The sequence below is a fragment of the Acanthisitta chloris genome, unplaced genomic scaffold (assembly GCF_000695815.1).
Source record: "Acanthisitta chloris isolate BGI_N310 unplaced genomic scaffold, ASM69581v1 scaffold11173, whole genome shotgun sequence".
Lineage (NCBI taxonomy): Eukaryota > Metazoa > Chordata > Aves > Passeriformes > Acanthisittidae > Acanthisitta > Acanthisitta chloris.
Genome location: NW_008665439.1, coordinates 12,783 through 31,041, shown reverse-complemented (window position 1 = coordinate 31,041; position 18,259 = coordinate 12,783). Strand labels below are relative to the sequence as shown.

The 18,259-nt window shown below is 37.7% G+C and overlaps 1 protein-coding gene across 1 annotated transcript in view; it reads left to right on the top strand.

The window, feature by feature from the left end:
* Positions 1–12,298, top strand: part of LCLAT1 (lysocardiolipin acyltransferase 1) — a gene marked incomplete at its 3' end in the record, with an annotated part of 26,043 nt that extends 13,745 nt beyond the window's left edge. The window contains exons 3-4 of the mRNA XM_009071756.1: positions 3,263–3,409; positions 12,182–12,298. Of these exons, the coding sequence (XP_009070004.1) occupies positions 3,263–3,409; positions 12,182–12,298 (264 nt within the window). The remainder of the gene's footprint in view (positions 1–3,262; positions 3,410–12,181) is intronic.
* Positions 12,299–18,259: the final 5,961 nt, after the last annotated feature.

Below are 18,259 nucleotides of genomic sequence, written 5' to 3'. Positions count from 1 at the left end.
TGAGAAACTACTGTGCTATATCCTCTGCTTTATACAGTTTAGTCAGGTAAAGTACAAGTCACCCAAGCAGCAGCAGCTTCTCCCAGGCAACCAACAGTAGGACAAGAGGGCACAGACTCAAGCGCTGCCAGAGGAGGTTTAGGTTAGATATTAGGAAGAGATTTTTTACAGAGAGAGTAATCAGGCATTGGAATGTGCTGCCCAGGGAGGTGGTGGATTCCCCATCCCTGGAGGTTTTCAAGACGAGACTGGATGTGGAACTCAGTGCCATGTTCTAGTAATGACGATAAGGTTGGACTCGATGATCTTTGAGGTCTTTTCCAACCTGGTTAATTCTATGATTATATGATTCTGTAGTAGCTAAAGGTGTTTATAATTGATGTTGGAGAATGATAGCTAGAAAGAGTTTATGTGCAAGTTTCCGTATAATTTAAAGCCTTGTGCTGCATAAAGAAAGGCAGGGGAGAGCTTGGGATCTGACTGTGAGGTTTTTTCCATGCTTCCTCTGTTATGGGCCAAAATCACTCCTTCTAAGCTGCTGGCCTGGGAAAGTAAGAGCAAGTGAGCATTTATTTTACTTCTTGTTTCCCTTCTTTTGGCCTACACACACTGCTGCAATGAGAACACAAGGACTGAATGATTTAGGCCTGATGTGTGATACTACACAATAAAATGGTTTAGCACAGTACAGGTTTTGCATATACTAATTTAGACATAATGTCTAGGGTACATAAAACATACAAAAGGTCTGGGCTGAGAGGTAGCAACAACAGCAGATTTTTCCACTCCGGCCTGTGGAGCATCTGCATTCTCAGGGTTGTACATGGTATTATCCAAGGCATCTCTGTTTCTGTTTAGAGGGATTTTGTCCTTTGGTCTGTACATTTTTATGAATTTGATATCAGATTAGGTATCACAGAATATCCCAAGTTGGAAGGGACCCATAAGGACCATCAAGTCCATGTCCCTGTTTCTTGCAGGACTACAATGAAACCATATGCCTAGGAGAGTCATTCAGGTGCTTTTTGAACTCTACCATGACCATTTCCCTGGGGAGCCTGTTTAGGGACCAACCACCCTCTCAGTGAAGAACCTTTCACTAATGGCCAATCTGAAGTTCCCGTGATGCAGGTTCATGCCATCTCCATGTATCTTCTAGAGGAACCGAATGCTTTGGCACCATTTGGTATGAAAAGATGTCCTCCATATGTAACACAAATGTGAAAATGAAGCCCTGATTATTAGTTCAATTTAAAATACCCACTTAGCAGCATTTTAGTGCTATGTATTGAAGCAATAGAAGATGATTACATGCCAAAAGGTACCATAGTTAAATTACAGGAGTTATTTTAAAGTTACTTTAAAATTTACCTTTATTCTTTTCCTGCAAATAATTTGTTTAAACATGGATAGCCTCTATGAATAAAGCTGTACTGATACTTCTTGGCACTGCAGATGTGGGAATGTGATATATTCATAAATGCCCATAAAATGTTGTGGACAAAGTTTAGTTGTCTTTACAGAGGGCTTTTCATGAGTATAGTGTGCAAATTTGAAGAGGTTTGCTGAGTGCATTCTAGGCATTTATTTTCATAATTCATATAACCACTTCCAGTGTTTAGTGTTCTGAATATCATTCATTATCTGGATATCTGAGATGCATTAGGTCCAGATTGCAGAAGGCATGTTTGTTATGCATGTTCCATCTGTTTAGCTGATGTAAAAATTAAAAGTATCTACCTCATGATACAAGTCACAGATCTTTAACAATACTATTAATGTTTCAAACCAACACAGAAGAGATCATGCATCTTGGTTAATGCATTATCCAGGCTGACTAACTTACAAAGTTGATTTTAAAATGAGAGGCTTCAATAAGTGGCTTTCTAGCGTATGCTCCTTGAGAGATATTGTCGTGAACAGAATACGAAGGAATCCCTGTAAAGTGGAGCTGAAATAAAATGCCACAATAACATCCTGTAGGTCTCCGGCCAAGGAAGAACAGGCTTTGAGAACTGTGATGAGCAAAGAGGAGAATGGGAAGCTGTGATGTTTACTTTTTGATGTGGAGTATCTATCTGCAGGTTTTCTGATGAGATACAAGCTGGCCAAGTACAGTGGTAAGGCAGTGTCATGCTCTTCTGAGCCCTGTTTAAGAAGGGAGCATCACAGGCATGTGGAGAAACTGGAGCCCTGTTTTTTCTTCCTGCTGTCTGAACTAGTGGACAGAACTTCTAATATCATGTGATGTACTGTACTGTATACTATATACTTGTGCCAAAAAAAGCCAAGAACATTTATTGAAGATAATTGTGTGTGACCTAGGTTTCAGCAGCAGTTTCACTTTCTTAACTGTATTGCATTGTTAGTTTGATGTCAAGCTGTAAATATCTACAGGTGTCTTGTGTATTAATACAAACAAGTGGATATACATTTTTTTCTAGAATCAAGTGTAAAGAAAAGCTTTGTATTTTCTTCTGTGATAAATGGAATTTATAAGCAGGTCTATGTAATAAAGCCCTCAAAGCAATAGCTATTTTCTGCACACCACACATAGTGGGCCATAAGGACAACAATCTCTACATAGTGCAGCTGTTACCCTGCAGTGCATTGCTGAGGTGATGTCCACACCTGAGCAAATCAGTGTTGCAGGGCTTAAGGAGGGGCCATGATTTTAAATGCTTCACCTCAGAGAATCAAAGCATTGCTTAGGTTGGAAAGGTCATCAAGTCCCACTGTTGACAGCACTGCTGAGCCCACCACTAAACCGCATCCCTAAGTGCTGCACAGCTTTTAAATAACCCCCAGGGACGGTGACTCAAACACTGCCCTGGGCAGCCTGTTCCAGTACTTGACAATCCTTCCAATGAATACATTTTTCCTAATACCCAGTCTAAACCTCCTCTGGTGCAACTTGAACCCGTTTCCTCTTGTCCTGTTGCTTGTTTCCTGGGAGAAGAGATCGACCCCCACCTCCATACAACCTCCTTTCGTGACAGCATTGACCTTATTCTTGCTCTCTGGAAAGCTTTTCTAACTCTGATAACTTATGTTTTGCATTTGAAATGCATTTATGCATTCTTTTTCTTCCTATCCAAAACTCCTTTTGCATGGTAACTAAGTGCTCTTAAGCAGAGTTGAGGGCAGGTGAGCAGCAAATAAAATGTGTTTAACACAATTTATAAAACATTTTTGAGTAACAGACACTGTGGAAGTATCAGAATGAAATGTTACTTAAGGTATATTGTTTTTTTTACTTTAGGCTGGGCAATGCAGGTTGCTGCCTTTGTTTTCATTCAGAGAAAGTGGGAAGATGACAAGAGTCACTTTGAAAAAATGCTGGATTATTTCTGTGACATTCGTGAACCACTGCAACTACTCATCTTTCCAGAAGGAACTGATCTCACAGGTAGGCTGTGTTTGTCATGTTCTCATGAAATGTTCAGCATGGAAATTCTTTGTTGCTTATGGAAAGAGTTTAAAAGAGTCCAAGGCAGGAGCAAGACTTGGTTCTCATGAACAGTAGAAATTGTAGTAAATGATCGAATGATGTGCTGATTCATTTGAGCGGCACAAATGTAGTTACACTGAGAGACTTTGCCAATATTCCTGAAATATTATTGCATTTCAAGGCATCTGATGATTGAAATGGCTTTTTATTGGTTAGTACTGTATATACATTGCATTAGCAAAAGTAGGTTTCAAGATCTGGAATAAATCACTTGCATGTTCCCATTTCCTGTATTACTGTAGCAAAATCATTCATACCTATGAAAGAGTGATTTAAAAGGACTAATGATCCTATTTGATTTCTTGCCTAATGTTTGAAGAGGAGAACATGGAGATACTTGTTCCTTAGGCCATGTCAGTCTGTGCCTGCCTCTATAAGAGAAATATCTCTGTAAAACAAATGTCGAGGTTGTCATGGAAGTAAATTTAATGACTCTGATCCTGTAGTATTATTTTTTAATCAAATATCTACCTCAATACAGGTGTTTCGTGGCATCAGTAGCAAGCTGTCAACCAGTGTTGAAGACAACTCAAATGCCAATAAAACAAAACGTTCTATGAATGTTCTGTGGTGATCCATGCCTGCAGCATGATTCGATAAGCATTATCTTTAAGTAGGAAATCAATTACAATTAAACTCCTAACTTTTAGCTTATTGAAAAGACTTTCCATTTCAGATATTCTCAAATCACATTTTTTTGCAGAGCCACATCAGTAAATACTAGGCTTGGTATAAAAATAATGAACATATACTGCTATTTTTTATTTCTGTATTCCCAATATCCTTGAAAATGGGTATGTATAGTATTCAGATGCTATCACACTGTAGGGAATTGTCAGCACTTGATCAGCCTTCCTAAAAGAGGATAAACTCATTGTACATTCTTGACTGCTTACCATGACATCTCTTGTTGAATAAGTTATTTTGTATCTAAAGTTAGGAAGAAGGATGGAATTTTCTTTGCTACAAGAGTAGTGAGGCACTGGAACAGGTCGCCCAGGGAAGCTGTGGATGCCCCACCCCTGGAAGGGTTCAAGGCCAGGCTGTATGGAGCCTTGAGCAACCTGGTCTAGGGGAAGGTGTCCCTGCCCATGCCAGGGAGGTTGGAACTAGATAATCTTTAAGGTCCCTTCCAACCCAAACCATTCTATGATTCTATGAAATTATCTCACTTTAACTTTTCTCCTTTGAATTCATGAAGAACTGTCTCCTCCTAGCTCTAAATTATGAGGTGCAATCTTCATGTCATTCATGGAGTCAGGAGACTCCTCCTTAGAGTGCTCCCACTCTTTCTGAACAGGTTGTTTCTGTCTCAAGATTACTGAAAGAATTGGATTTTTTGTAATTTATTCCATAAATCATGTATGCCTTCTAATTGCGCCCAGTGTTCCTTAGAGACAACAGATTTTTAAGGAACAGAAAGTTTTGTGCTGCAGCTTTAAAATGGAAGATTTAGCTGAATACTGAGACAGGCCCAGTGTGTTAACACTTATGCTGTAGAGTCCCAAAGCCAGTGGTGTCTCTCACCTGAATGTAGAGCTGCCAAAGGGAACACAGGGTTTTCTCTCTGCTGTAGGAACTGATATAAATGACTTAGACTAAATTTAGGTATATGCTGTTGATACCATCCACTGAGATTAATTTTTTTTTTTGTAAGCTATATCTGGTTTTCCTTCCACATACATGTGTAACATGTACTCTTTGATTTTGCAATGCCAAGTGGAGAGCTGCACTAACTGTGCTGTTCTGCAGAAGCCACTGCAGATGGATGGTTGAGTGGCCCAGAGAGGAAGCAATGCAGTGGGAAGGACAGAGTGATGGGTAGGGATGACAGCAGGGCACTGCCATGCTGGCTTCTGACATGTTAAACTCTCCTGCATTTAGCACTCTAACTTTCCATCAGTAATGAATGTCACCTTGATATTTTATTTGTGCATAAAAAGATATATAGGAACAGGCAAAACCCTGTGACTTTTTCTGTGGAAGTAAATAGCTCTCCCTATCTAATTTTCTTCACAGGAAGGATTACTTCACGTGTTTTAAAATATTATAGGAGACAGGGAACAATCCCTTGACAAGCTGATCCCAACCGAGCAATAAATTTATGCCATATGAAAATGCTAGAACATAATAATCAATTTTATGTAACATTTTGAAAAAATGATTTTCCGAAAACTGTTATGTTATTGACATATTAGGACCTATTGCAACCTCCTGTTCCATCCTTTGCAATAAGAAATAGACTGAGGTTTTGTTCTGAACAGTTGCTCAAAATTCTAGGGAACATTCTTCAAAAATAGAGGAAGTGACTTGTTTTCTGACCAAATTCCAAAACTCCTAATTACTTCAGAAAACAAAATTTTTCTGGTGCTAAAAATAACATTCTACATGTACTTCACTGAATAGCAGAATTGCTGTTCAGTTTTTATCTACTTTTTGTCCTCTCAGTCACCACATGACTATGATAGATTTACTTCTCTTTGTAAGAAATTGTATAATATTTGCAGGCATTCAAGAATGAAAGATTTCAAAGAAATGTAAAATATGACTGTATTTATACACAGGCCACTTCCTGACTTCAAATTGATTAAGTACTTTGCAGTGGAAGATCCTACGTAAATAAATTTTAGGAATAGTAATGTCATGAACCCTGAACATTGTATTTCCAGGTTGGATGTATAGGGTCTGAGGTAATAATTGTATAATTATATACTTATTTCTGATAGGTTGGCCATCTTTTCACTCTGGAGTACTTCAAGGTTAAAGCTAAGTGCATCAAAGGTATTTTATTGTAATTGCTTAAAAAGAGGCCCACAGCAGATAAACCTAGCCAGACTTTCTGAAGCCCTGAAGAAAACAAAGCAACCATAAGTCTCATGCTTCTGGAAAGCTGGAGTACAACCTACCATATTGCCTGTTCTTTTGTTTTTCTTGGTGTTCCTTACAAGGTTGTTTGTAGTAATTCTTCAGAAAGCAATAGCAGAAAAAACCAACCCAAAACATGGTGTATTGCTCTGTGCCTGATAAAGCCTCATTTCCTATGGATTTGCGTCTGCATCCCTGTACATGGTCTTTTCTTCAATGCAACTTCTCCTTTTTCGGTGTGTTTCCTTCTGTGTGACATTTCCTCCACAAAGCTCTTGCCAGTGTCTTGGCAAGAGGCATCATGTGCTGTGGCTCATGCTCACCAGTATTTGTGTTACCCGATGGACTGTTGCATGCTGTGCTGAAAGCCCTGGCAGACTAAATACTTGTGGAGCCTGCACTGGCTTTTCCTGTTAATAAAATTTCTCCGAAGCTTCCCTTTACCCAGCCACTGTTTTTTCTAAAACTTCTGCTGGGCTTAATTATCTTTGAATCTCTTGTCCCTGATAAACTTTGTTTGCAGGTGGCAATAGCTTCAAAAGTTAAGGGGAGCAAACTGGTGGACAGAGTGTGATTGCACAGACCTTTTTTCCTTGAGTAACAACTGAAAAACAAGTAGGAAAGTGTTCTAGAGCTCAGATTTTGGCAGGAATGTTGTGATGTGGATGACAGAAGGTAACAATGAACTTCAGTTGGAATTTTAACTATTCTAAAATGTGATGGACTTTGGTAGTACAAAAAATATTGTTCAAAAGCACTGATGCGGGTTGATCTAACATGTAATAGTTTGAAAGTAGCACAAATAATAATAATTGCTTATTGTTTTTCCTAAAATATTAACTGTGAGCCAATGTAGCTTTTATCATTTCTATGCAAACATCTAACAGATTAATGTGGATTTATTTATTTATTTATTTAGTAACAGAGGCTGTCGGAGTACTCATTTATTCTTTCACTGTCTGGCACTAATATAATTTAAGAGTACTTGAAGTCATATGTGCATGTTTATATCACAAGTGAGATTAAAGGAAAAGGTAATACTTAAATTTCAGTGCACTATTACTAGCAAGAAAATAAAAAAGTAGCAGTTGAGAGTTTTCAGAAATACTTGTATTAAAGTTGTCAGAAGCAGCTTTTCAGTAGGAGGATGAGGGAAGTTTGTAGTTCTTTTGGGTAAGGCCCAGCAAAACACATCAACCTGGACAGTGTTGTATCTGTAAAAATATGTGAGCATGTTTGTTTGAAAGGAGCTAATACCACATATATATTTCATGGGGAGTACAGACTTACCTTTTAGTCGGGTGTAGATCTTGGAGTTCTAGTTCCAAATACTCTTCAAACTCAGACAAATGCAGCTGTTACTGCATTATGGCTTTCATCAAAGTCCTAGAGATTTTTGTTTTAATTCAAAATTAGCTCACAAACTAAAAATATAATTTGGCTTAAAAAAAATTACATTTGTTCACTTTATCCTCTGGTTTTCGGGAGCAAAAGCAATTTAACTTCTTAGAAATCTGTTACTCAAAAATCAAGAAAATGTGTTAGCATCATTTCTTCCTCTAGTTACTTTAAATGAAATTCTGAACTGTGCTGCTTCTTGAAAGTGCTGACTTTCTGAGCAGTAATTTCTTAATGTGAGAAGTGGGATATGCCCACATGATTTGGAGATAAATGGGAAAAAATATAATCAAATTACTTACCAAAAGCATCATAGGAGCAAAAAAAAGAAAGAGGTTTTGGCCAGAACTCTTAAATTTTTGCACTTTTGTGTAGTTTGATAGTTGCTCTGAGGAAATGTCTAAAGACTCACATAAATTGGACTACTTGTACTTGTCACCACCGCAAAGAACATATGCTCTGGGAGGTGACATGTATTAGCTGCAGGTGATGAGGGAGGAGAGGCAAGTGAGTGTGAGACCTGAGGAGACAGAGCATGAAGCAGTTCTGGCAATGTCCCACATCACCCTCTATTGATAAACTGACTGGTCTCCACAAAAATAACTGATACTTCTTTTTTTATCAGGACCTAGAACCAAGGAGTTAAAATGCAAACCACTCCTAATAGGAATGATGAGCAAAACCTCTGGGAGTGAATTTGCTTTGACTTAAATACAGTCTAGAGAAAGAAAATGCTTGTTTCTAGAAAGCAACACATTTTTCAGAGAGGGTCAGCAATAGAGGGCATTACCTGTAGCCAAATAATAGGACTGATCTTTTGGGATTGAGAAGACCCAAACCAAGTTCATTTCCAGGTCCTGCTTCAAGAGCTGCTTGATGGTATTTGTGTTAGTTGCTTGGAAGAAAAGAACATACTTTCCCTTTTGTTAAGAAAGTTTTGTTTTTAGGCATCTTTCACCTAAGAATGTTGTCAACTGACCTGAAGAGCAATTAGGCATCTGCATAAGGTTTGCAGCACTGACAGTGTAGCCTGGTCTATTGAGTAAGGGATTTTAAAGAGGTGTTTGTTGTGCAAATTCCCTCAAGTTGCAGAGGATATAGAAATGGGTTTCTGATTTCCTGGATCAGTTTTCTAACCTCTAGGTTTTCTGTAATGAGGAGCATCACATGTTCTGCCTTTCGTTGAATCCAGTTCTGAGCAGCAGACTTGCTCTCAATTTCCCTCCAAAGATTTAGGCAATGGTGTCACACAAGGACCCCAAACAGTAGTGGGCACAAAGGTGCTTACATTGGATGGGATGCATTTGTTCATAAGTAATACAAGTGTAAGAAACTCTTAATTTTCAAATGCTGAGACTAACGGGTGGGGGAAGAAGGGCATAATTCTTAAGGTTTTTTTGTAGAGTGAAGGCATAGTCTACCCTTGCTTTCAGTATAGCATCAAAACCTGTTGACCTTCCTGACTTGCTGTCATAAATAATGTTTAATGCACAAAGACCTGTGGCTTGATAGTTGTTAGGAAGGGAAAAGGGAGATGATTTTTCCAGATGACAATGATCGTTGTATTAGCTGGGAGCGTTATTCTAGTTCTAAAATCCCATTACACTGGGGTCATGCAAAAGGGGAAGGGAACAATCTCTGTTACATAAAACTTACAGTCCAGAGGCAAGACAGGGATACAAATGTCAGGAAATAGCTGAATAGTGTTGGCCGGTGTGCCGATGTCCAGCTGTTCACACGCTTTGAAACAGACAGTGTAGTAAAGGGAAATTTGGAAGACGTTTTGCAGATGTTTACAGTGAGTTCTTTCCAAGTACAGGGAGGTGCACTAAGAGGAGGTTTGAAGATGATTACTTCAAGGCAATGAGCACTGGAGGTCCCAAATCATTTTGCAGCATTGATTAGGTCTTACTCAGAGAATGAAGGTGCCCATTCACTCTTTTTGCTGTGGTGCAAATAGGATGTTTTGCAAACATCAAGGAGTTCATTTTCATGCTCCCTCTGAAGCACAGTGCTAGTGAGCAGACATACAGAGATAGTTTTCCTGAGTGCTCATTAACTGTGTGTAGTTCGGGATGTTTGAGGCTTAGATCTTACTATCTTTTAGACTGCTTAGCATTATGTAGATTTATATGGCACTTGTGTCTCGAAGTTCTGACTGACTTGATTTGCAGACTGCAAATTTTCCGAAATGAAACCCAAACTTGTATATGCAAAAATGAAGGAGATGATACTTCTGTCCTTTGGAAACAACAATACATTAGCTTAAGTACTTTGTGATAAATTAATTTAAAACATTTTACTAGGATCACCACAGAATTTGGAAGAAGCCTCTTGACTTGGGTACGTTTGATAGGAACACTCTTGGTCATCAGTGTCATTTCTTAGAAAATAAAGGGTTTTCATTCTTGAGCTAATCAAGTATACCTAAGAGGTACAACCTGGCTTTTCAGAGAAGCATTTAATAATTATGAGATTACTGTTGCCTCTTCTGCCATTCCAGATCTTGCTCATGACTCACTTTGCAAGTTTTGCCTTGCAGAGGGAGTCTGAAAGGCAAGTGCCCTTCACTGATTCAGAATAGTCCATTTACAGTATTGAGCGGAGCAGTAGTTGAGCAGACAAAAACAGATCCTCTGACCATGTGGTTGAAGACATAATGTATGTGTCCAAAGGAAGATAAATGTAAGTTACATAGCCAAGTGTAATTTTAGTATGTCACACATTCTGTAATTTTAGCAGTGCTTTTTGAAGTGGTACTATTTTTCAAGTATTTGTACATTTTGGCAATTTGGCAAGAATTAAATCTTTGGATTCTCTTTGCTGATTCACTTGCTTGGCTACTGTGCAACAGCTTTCCTTTCCTCCAAATCACATGGTCAGGAAATCTGCAGTGAATCTTAAGGGTTGCATGTATGAAAAGCAGCACTCTTACTCATGGAAACAGTAGGTCACATGGAAAAAATATTCGATAGACTGATACGCTGTAGCACTTTTTAATCAGTAGATAAACTGACATTTTTGATAAAAGAAGACATGTAATTTAGGGAAAAAAGAAAGATGCAGGACAGTTGCATTACAGAGAAAAGGAAATATCTTGCTACTGTTGATTTGTTCACTTGTGCTATTGTGCATTTACATCAAGAAAATTGAGGTTTGTAAAGGGAAAGTTTTATCTCTAAGTATCACTTCTCTTAAATCATTAAACAACAATATGTTTTCCATTACTTTGTCTCCCATCTCTGTTAAGGCTAACTGTGGACACTTTTAAAAGATCTTTTTCTGCTTGAAAAACATGATATATTGCTTAAGCAATGGTTTTGTTCCATACATCTGTTGCTGGGATTCTGTCTTTTAAAGCATTTGTAAAACTTCATAACTATGAGTTATTAAATAAGGTAGTTGATCAAATTGATTTTTACCCTGTTGCCAAGGGAACATTGCATGTGTCCATTGCCTTTAGGCCCCAGGGGAGGCACAGCAGTACCCACAGCAAAGAAGTAAGTGTAGCCAGAAAGGTCTTTTTGGCTGCTGATTGATGCTGCTTGGAAGAGCCTCCTGCACATCACTGAAGAGCAAATTGCTCCCTCTCTGCCTGTCTGCAGAAGTTTTTGCTTTAGTGTCCTCATCTTCCTTACTTAGAGGGCTCTGTTAGGAACCAACTCTGGAAAGTCTTCAATTTTCTCGCTTGAGGTTTCTTCTTGCCGGAGGTTTGAAACATGTTTGTCACGGAGTTTGGCCATGCTGCTTTCTAGATGCCGTGTGTGTGCTCTGCATACACTAGCAGACACTGAGGCACTTGGTCAAAAAATCAAACCAGGCTATGTATGTGCAGCGCAGGTTGATGAATAAAACATAGCAAGTTCAGAATGATGATGTAAAATACCATTTTAATGTATTAGATTAACTGCTTTCCTCCATTTAATGTTTTCTTCCTGAAATAAGTTTAATGTGGTTAAACATTGACCTCAAGGTATTTCTGTACATAATATCAAATGTACATTACTCTACATTGTGCTTTTTGAGTTAAAAAAAAAAAAGCACTAAAACAATTTAGCTGATTAACACGTTTTACTGTAAAATGGGTATTGAAGTGTACAGAGGCTTATTAACAGACTTTAATTTATAGATTTCAGATTGCGCTTGATAAACATGAAAGATTTGCTGATTATATTTCCGAATTAAATGAGAGGGTAAAAAGGCTTTTCTTGCAATCCACATGGCTCTTCCTCATACCATAGTATGGCCAACTGAAAGCACACTGGCTGTCTGCCTCCACCCGAAAAGCTGTTGCACATTCGTACTGTGTGAACTGCTGTTGTGCTGTTCCTTTTGTATAATCATTATATTTGATTCATGGTCTACATGCACACTAACAGAAAATTCTGCTCTTTATTCTCTCTTCAGCCAATACCAAAGCCCGCAGCAATGAATTTGCTGAGAAGAACAGACTTCAAAAATATGAGTATGTCTTGCATCCGCGAACGACTGGATTCACTTTTGTGGTTGAGCGTCTAAGGGAAGGTAATCCTGCTCTGTTCTTTGTTTCATTTAAGGTAACAAATCTCACCCAAGGTGTTGAAGCTGATGTTCGCAAAACTGCTTGAAGGAAATTTCAGAACTGATCACAAAGAGAGTCCTCATTTGCAGCCTTACTTAAAATGATTGTAACATGGAGACATTTGAGAGAGTTGATACCAGGCACTAATATCATCAGGAGGTATTCAGTGAATGAAAGCAACTTTTTTTTTTTTTTAATATTGTAGCTTGTTTAGCACTCTTACCTCAGAAAACTAGTGGAAAAGATGCCAGAGAAGTTCAGCCTTATTGCTTGTACCATTCTCAACCCCAAGTGGGTGGTTGACACTAAACACACAGGGCATGTATGTCACTGTCCACTCTGAAAAAACTTCTGGTTTTAAGTCCAAGAGCTGAAAAACACATTGCTATGTTAAAGAGACAAGGGGAAGGCAGAGCAGCATGTAAATATAGCAAGTTGTCTGCCCAGTGCTGCCAGCTTTTTTGGGTGCTGGTGACTTGGAGAAGTTGTGTACAACAGAAGTTGTACTGCTTGGCAGGTTGGTAAGAGAACGTGTTCCTTGCTTTTTGCCTAGAAGTGGTCTTCCATCCCTGCATTATTCTGAGGGTTGAGGTTGAGTCCCTGTTATCAGGAGAACAGAGTAGAAAGATGTGATTGCTTGTTAGATTGAGATGTCTGTGGGTTATTTTGGGAATGGGCATTTCGATGAGGTTTGAGGCCATAAGGATGTAACATCTAAATGGTACTCATATGGCAGTGATTCAAGGACAGATGAGTGAGTATTTGCAGGATATATGAATGGTTGAAGAAAATAAATGTGTACAGGAGATATGAAGTGACTTTTTTATAGGCTAGTTCTTCAGGGAAAAATGATTCTGGATTTTTAACACATGCTCGTTATTCTGACTGCCAAAGGAAGAGGTTTGAGATTATTAGGGCCTTAAAGAATAGGGCCCTGCTGGTATTGGTTTTTCTTTGCTGGAATCCTTGCTTGAATTTTAGAAACAAAGCTGATCTGCATTTACCTGCTTCCTATTAGGCAGATAACCTAAAATCACTGTAAACACTTTGGTATTTTATTCCGGTGGACAATCCTGGCTGTACCATGTATTTATTTGACCCTATTTGTATTGGACAGTCAGTACTGGACATCTTAGATGTTCATCTGTCTTGGATGCTTATTCCTTAATTTGCTGGAATAAAAAGATTTGCCACATACACAATTTCAGAAGCTTGTTTTACTCAAAGCTTCACAGCACTAAGTTAACCTAGTGCATAAAAATATTCTGAGTCTGGAATAAATTTTCAATTAAAGAAATGTTTTAGCTCGAAATATTAACGACTTTAAAAAAAAGATTCTGTATTTGCTGCAGAAATAAGCTTTGTGGTTATACAGTCATTTTCTAATTTTATAAAAATGGATTTCTTTTCCATTGCTCTATGAGAGATCTATGCAAATTAGGCTATTGGGTTATAAAAAGGAAAATATTTGAGGCTGATTAACTGATTTCATGCAGTACAAAGCTGGGGAAAAACCAAAAAACATTCCTAGATAATTTTCTTTGTCCAGCCTTTCAAGTGGATTGAAGTTCTCTTTTCACTTAAGGCAGGCAAATATTAATGTCCCTTTAGCACTGAATTTACTAGGTATTGAGTACCTTGATAGACATTATAAGCTATATATATTGTGACTGTATACTGCTATGTATTAAATTGTGTGAGAAATGTATGAGAAGGCACTTCAGGTAGCATTATAAAGTACTTTGTTATTACTTACGAATTTAAGAATTGGTTTTCAATAGTTTTCAACTGTGCCAAATGCAAACCATTGTTGTTGAAAAGTTTTATTCTTATGTACAACCTAACAGTAGTTGCTGGACTTTACAATATTAGGTATTATATGAATATTTTATACCTAGATCGATCTATCTGTATCTTTTCATCAGTACAATATAGATGTCCAGGTAGATATTCAGATGCAGATGGTTCACTTGGTACCTGACTTTATTGTTCAGCTCTGATTTGACTTAATACTTATACTATTAGAATGCCTTTTATACAATTCTAATTACTGACACTAGCAGCAATAAAGAAAACCAGGATCGTCAAGAATACAGTGTTAACCTGAGTCTCTGTTTCTGAACTGTCTTAATGCTGCAACTGTAGTGATAATTGTAAAAATAGACTTATGTCCTTTTTTACCTGCTCATAACGGCAAGCACAGAGCAGAGTGGTTGACTTTAATGTGCAGGAGGGAGTGGTGGAGATTTTAACATCGTGTTTACGTCTTTGAAAGTATTTTTGTGCATAGATGACAGCCTTATTGCCCTATAGCTCTCTTATGAACACTTTTTGGCTCGTGGCTGTTTTCCATTCCTGAGGCTCAAGTGTCTTTCCTTCAGGCCTGAGTACATTATTTTGCTCCACAAATGGGTTGATGAAAAGAGGGGAAAAATGTTGTTAGAAGTTTAACTGTTTTTCAAATGTTGAATTTAATTTGGCAAGAACCCTGGTTAATATGCATCATAAGCTGTAGCATGAAAGAATTACCTGTTATATAATAAAAATAAATATTAGTGACCCTTCTGAATAGGAAATGAAGATCAGGCAGAAATAACCCTCAGTAAAATGTTGCCTGTGTCTCTGCAAAGGAGTTTCTTCCTAGAGGAAGTACTGTCTGTACCCTGACAACATAATCTGAGCAGTTATTGATCCTTTGCTTTCCACAGGTGGCACAAATTTCTGAACCATATGTATGGACTTTTGCCATTAATGACCAACACTCAAAGTCCTCTGGCTGCTTTCTCACTCTAGTATTGTCATTATTTCAACTATTTGATTTCTTTTGCCCATAGATGCTGCTGTAATGGTTTCTAAGTCACTGCTGAGATTATGGGAGCTAAGAAAATAAGATTTATATAACCTTCACCAAAAAAAGCTGTAAAAATTGTTTAGGCAATACATCTCCTTGGCTTTTGAGTCTTATGGTTTTTTTCCACATTCTAGCTCTTCATGAGTGGTAGCTCTTTCTCCCTGAGCTGACTCTTCTAAACAGATACCCAAGGAAAAGCAAACTGTTTTTTCCTTTCATTATGCTCAGGTGCTAAAACAGTGAGATATTATTTTACTTGTAAATGAACACATTGCTGTTTTCTCATTCATAGAAACCATAGAATTACCCAAGAGTAAACACAGACTATGAACATGCTTTAGATGTATAATTAATAATATACTCAGGAGAATATAGACTGCAGTTCTGGCTGTGTTTTAAGAAAGAGATACCTGGTTGATTGGCTATTAATGGACAGCTAAAAGAAATTAAATAGATGGTTCAGTCTTCCTAATTCAATTCACTTGATCAAGTATATAATTTGTCTTGCCTGAGCTGTTTGTAATCTTGATTTCAATCAGCACCTGGTGAAAATTTATTAGATATTTATGATGTATTTCTTTGGGAAACAAAGTGGGCAGTTTTGGAGAGACAGAGTCAGAACATGTGAGTGAGTAAGAGAAAATGAACTCTAGGCACCAAAATGTGGTTTGGTCAAAACTTTCTTTAGCTCATCATCATATATCTCTCTAACCACCTCCTAAAATCATATTTAATCCATTTTTTAAGCCTAAAACTTTGAATAGATGTTATAGATGGAGTCACTCCGCAGAACTTGGGTTAAGGTAACTCATCTCTTTTTACAAAATGTGGGGCTTTGAAAAGGACTGAAATGTGCAGGAATTTAAATGAGATTTTTATATAAGCTTGCCTTTAACAATGTTAATTGAAAACATTTGTGGTTTATATAATGCTCTTGAAGATCCAGTTTGTGAGGTCCTTCTGTAAAAGGTCAGGAGGTTCCTCAGAAATGAGGTATAGGTTTTCAGGCCTGGTTGTATTTTGTAAAGTTTTTTTCTGAAGTGCCAAATGACATTGAAAGTTCAGATGGCTTTAATGTTCACTTTCAAAGAGATGGAAAATAATACTGGTTGATTTGATTCAATATTGTCTGGATTCATTGAATTACATATATTATCTTGGCATAGTATCTGTAATTGTAGCCAAATAGTCTGTCAAGAGAAAATGACTGTTTACAAATGTTTTGTTAAAATTGCTTCATGGCTTTTAAGTATTTTCTCAGGACTAAATAAACAGTAAGTGTTAAGACAGAGCTAAAGCTTTAAAGCATCATTAGAAGATTATTCATGCTGTTGCAGACAATCATTTCTGCCAGCATTAAATTTAAACTGACCTCTTTTTGACACTTCCTCTATAGCCATCAACAATCTTTAATATCTGGATACATTGCACTGGATGTTCCTATTATGGGGTTTATATTATACTGGTTTTACAATATGATGAGTCAGAATTACTTGCCTTATTATTGTATTTCAGCTTTGAATTTATTTCTGATTTATAATTAGCCAGCTGAAAAAAGTATTGCAGATAACAGCTGCCAACTGCAGCATCCTAAAATAAACAAAGATACAAATTTAACATGCCTTCAGTGCACGTCCTTACTGATGGAAAGAAACTGTGATTTTCACCCTTTTTCCATGGTTGATTCAGAATTGATCGTTTTGCCCCCAAATGAATGTTTATACACACACAATCAGAAACTAGTCTATATCTTCTATTGTTTATACCTGAGTTTTGCAGTTGCACAGTGTTTCAGTAATTACGTGCAGGTATTTCAACCTGTTTGTTTGCTAGGGCAGGAAAAAATGGTATTTAGGTGTTCAGTCCAGGGTATCTATATATAAAACTATGTAAGTGTTTTAATCCTGTGGTGCTCAAGGGTTATTATGTAGATTCTGTTTGCTTTTCTGGGAGTTAGAGTATCCACATATGTGTATTTATGTGCTTAACTTTTCATGCCATTTATTTGGGTCATGGTATAATGTGCTTATATGACACTTTCAAGCTAATAATCTAGGGAGACAGTTTGTGATTCACACATTAATATATAAGACAGTTAACATGAGATGATGATCAACAGTTCTTGAAAGCTGATACATACAGCTTGGCCCACCTTTGCTGGGATGTGAAGTAGCCAGAGAATTAGGCAGCAGGTCTTTGTGAGTGGCACCTGGATGTCCTCACTATGCACCAAGAGTATAGTAACCTCCCCATATATATCTCTAAGTGGCTTGTGGACCATCTTGAGGAGATGATTCTGTCTTGAGCTCTGCAACTGTTGCATAAGCAAAGGGGTTCAAATTTGATGCATTTGTGTAAACCGTATTTGAAGCTGAGACTCTCAGTTTAGTCATTTATTAAAGAGACCCTTCAGCCAGAGTATATTAGCTCCCAGAGCTTTTTTTGTTGCTCTGACATTGAAAGAGAGGCAGGAGGTTGCTTTTATGAGTGGCTGAAATGCCCATGAGGAATACTACCAGGATACTGACAGAGGTTTGTCTTCTGGTGCAGATGACACTTCTACTCTCTGCACTGCTGCGTCTGAAGCACCTACAGCTTACAAGACAGTTGCTGTTTATTCTTTTAAGCATAAATCAAAATAATGCTAGTTTAAAAGTGTGTTATATTGGGGGGGTTTTGAGAGAAAATTGGTGCAAGTGTAAAATTCAGGTTTATTCATTGATCTAAATGCTCAGGCTGTGGAGGGTGGGGTGTATGAATGAATAGATGTACGTATTAAATATACTGCTTTTATTTTTTATATACAAAGTTTCTTACCTCTTCATGTAAATAATGGCTGAGGCATGTGGGCCTTGATCACAGAAGTGCCTGCTGAATTACCTGCACAGGTTTTATGTGCTCAAACAGAACCTCACAGTACTGCAGCAGTTTTCAGGTTTGTCCGTAATTTGCCTTCTGTATAAAAGAGGTATAGGACATAGAAAGGCCCCGTATCAAATGACAGAAGGGGTCAGCTTTGTTGTTTAAACAAAATTGAGCCTCCTGTTTTGTGACCAAATACATTTTTGACTCC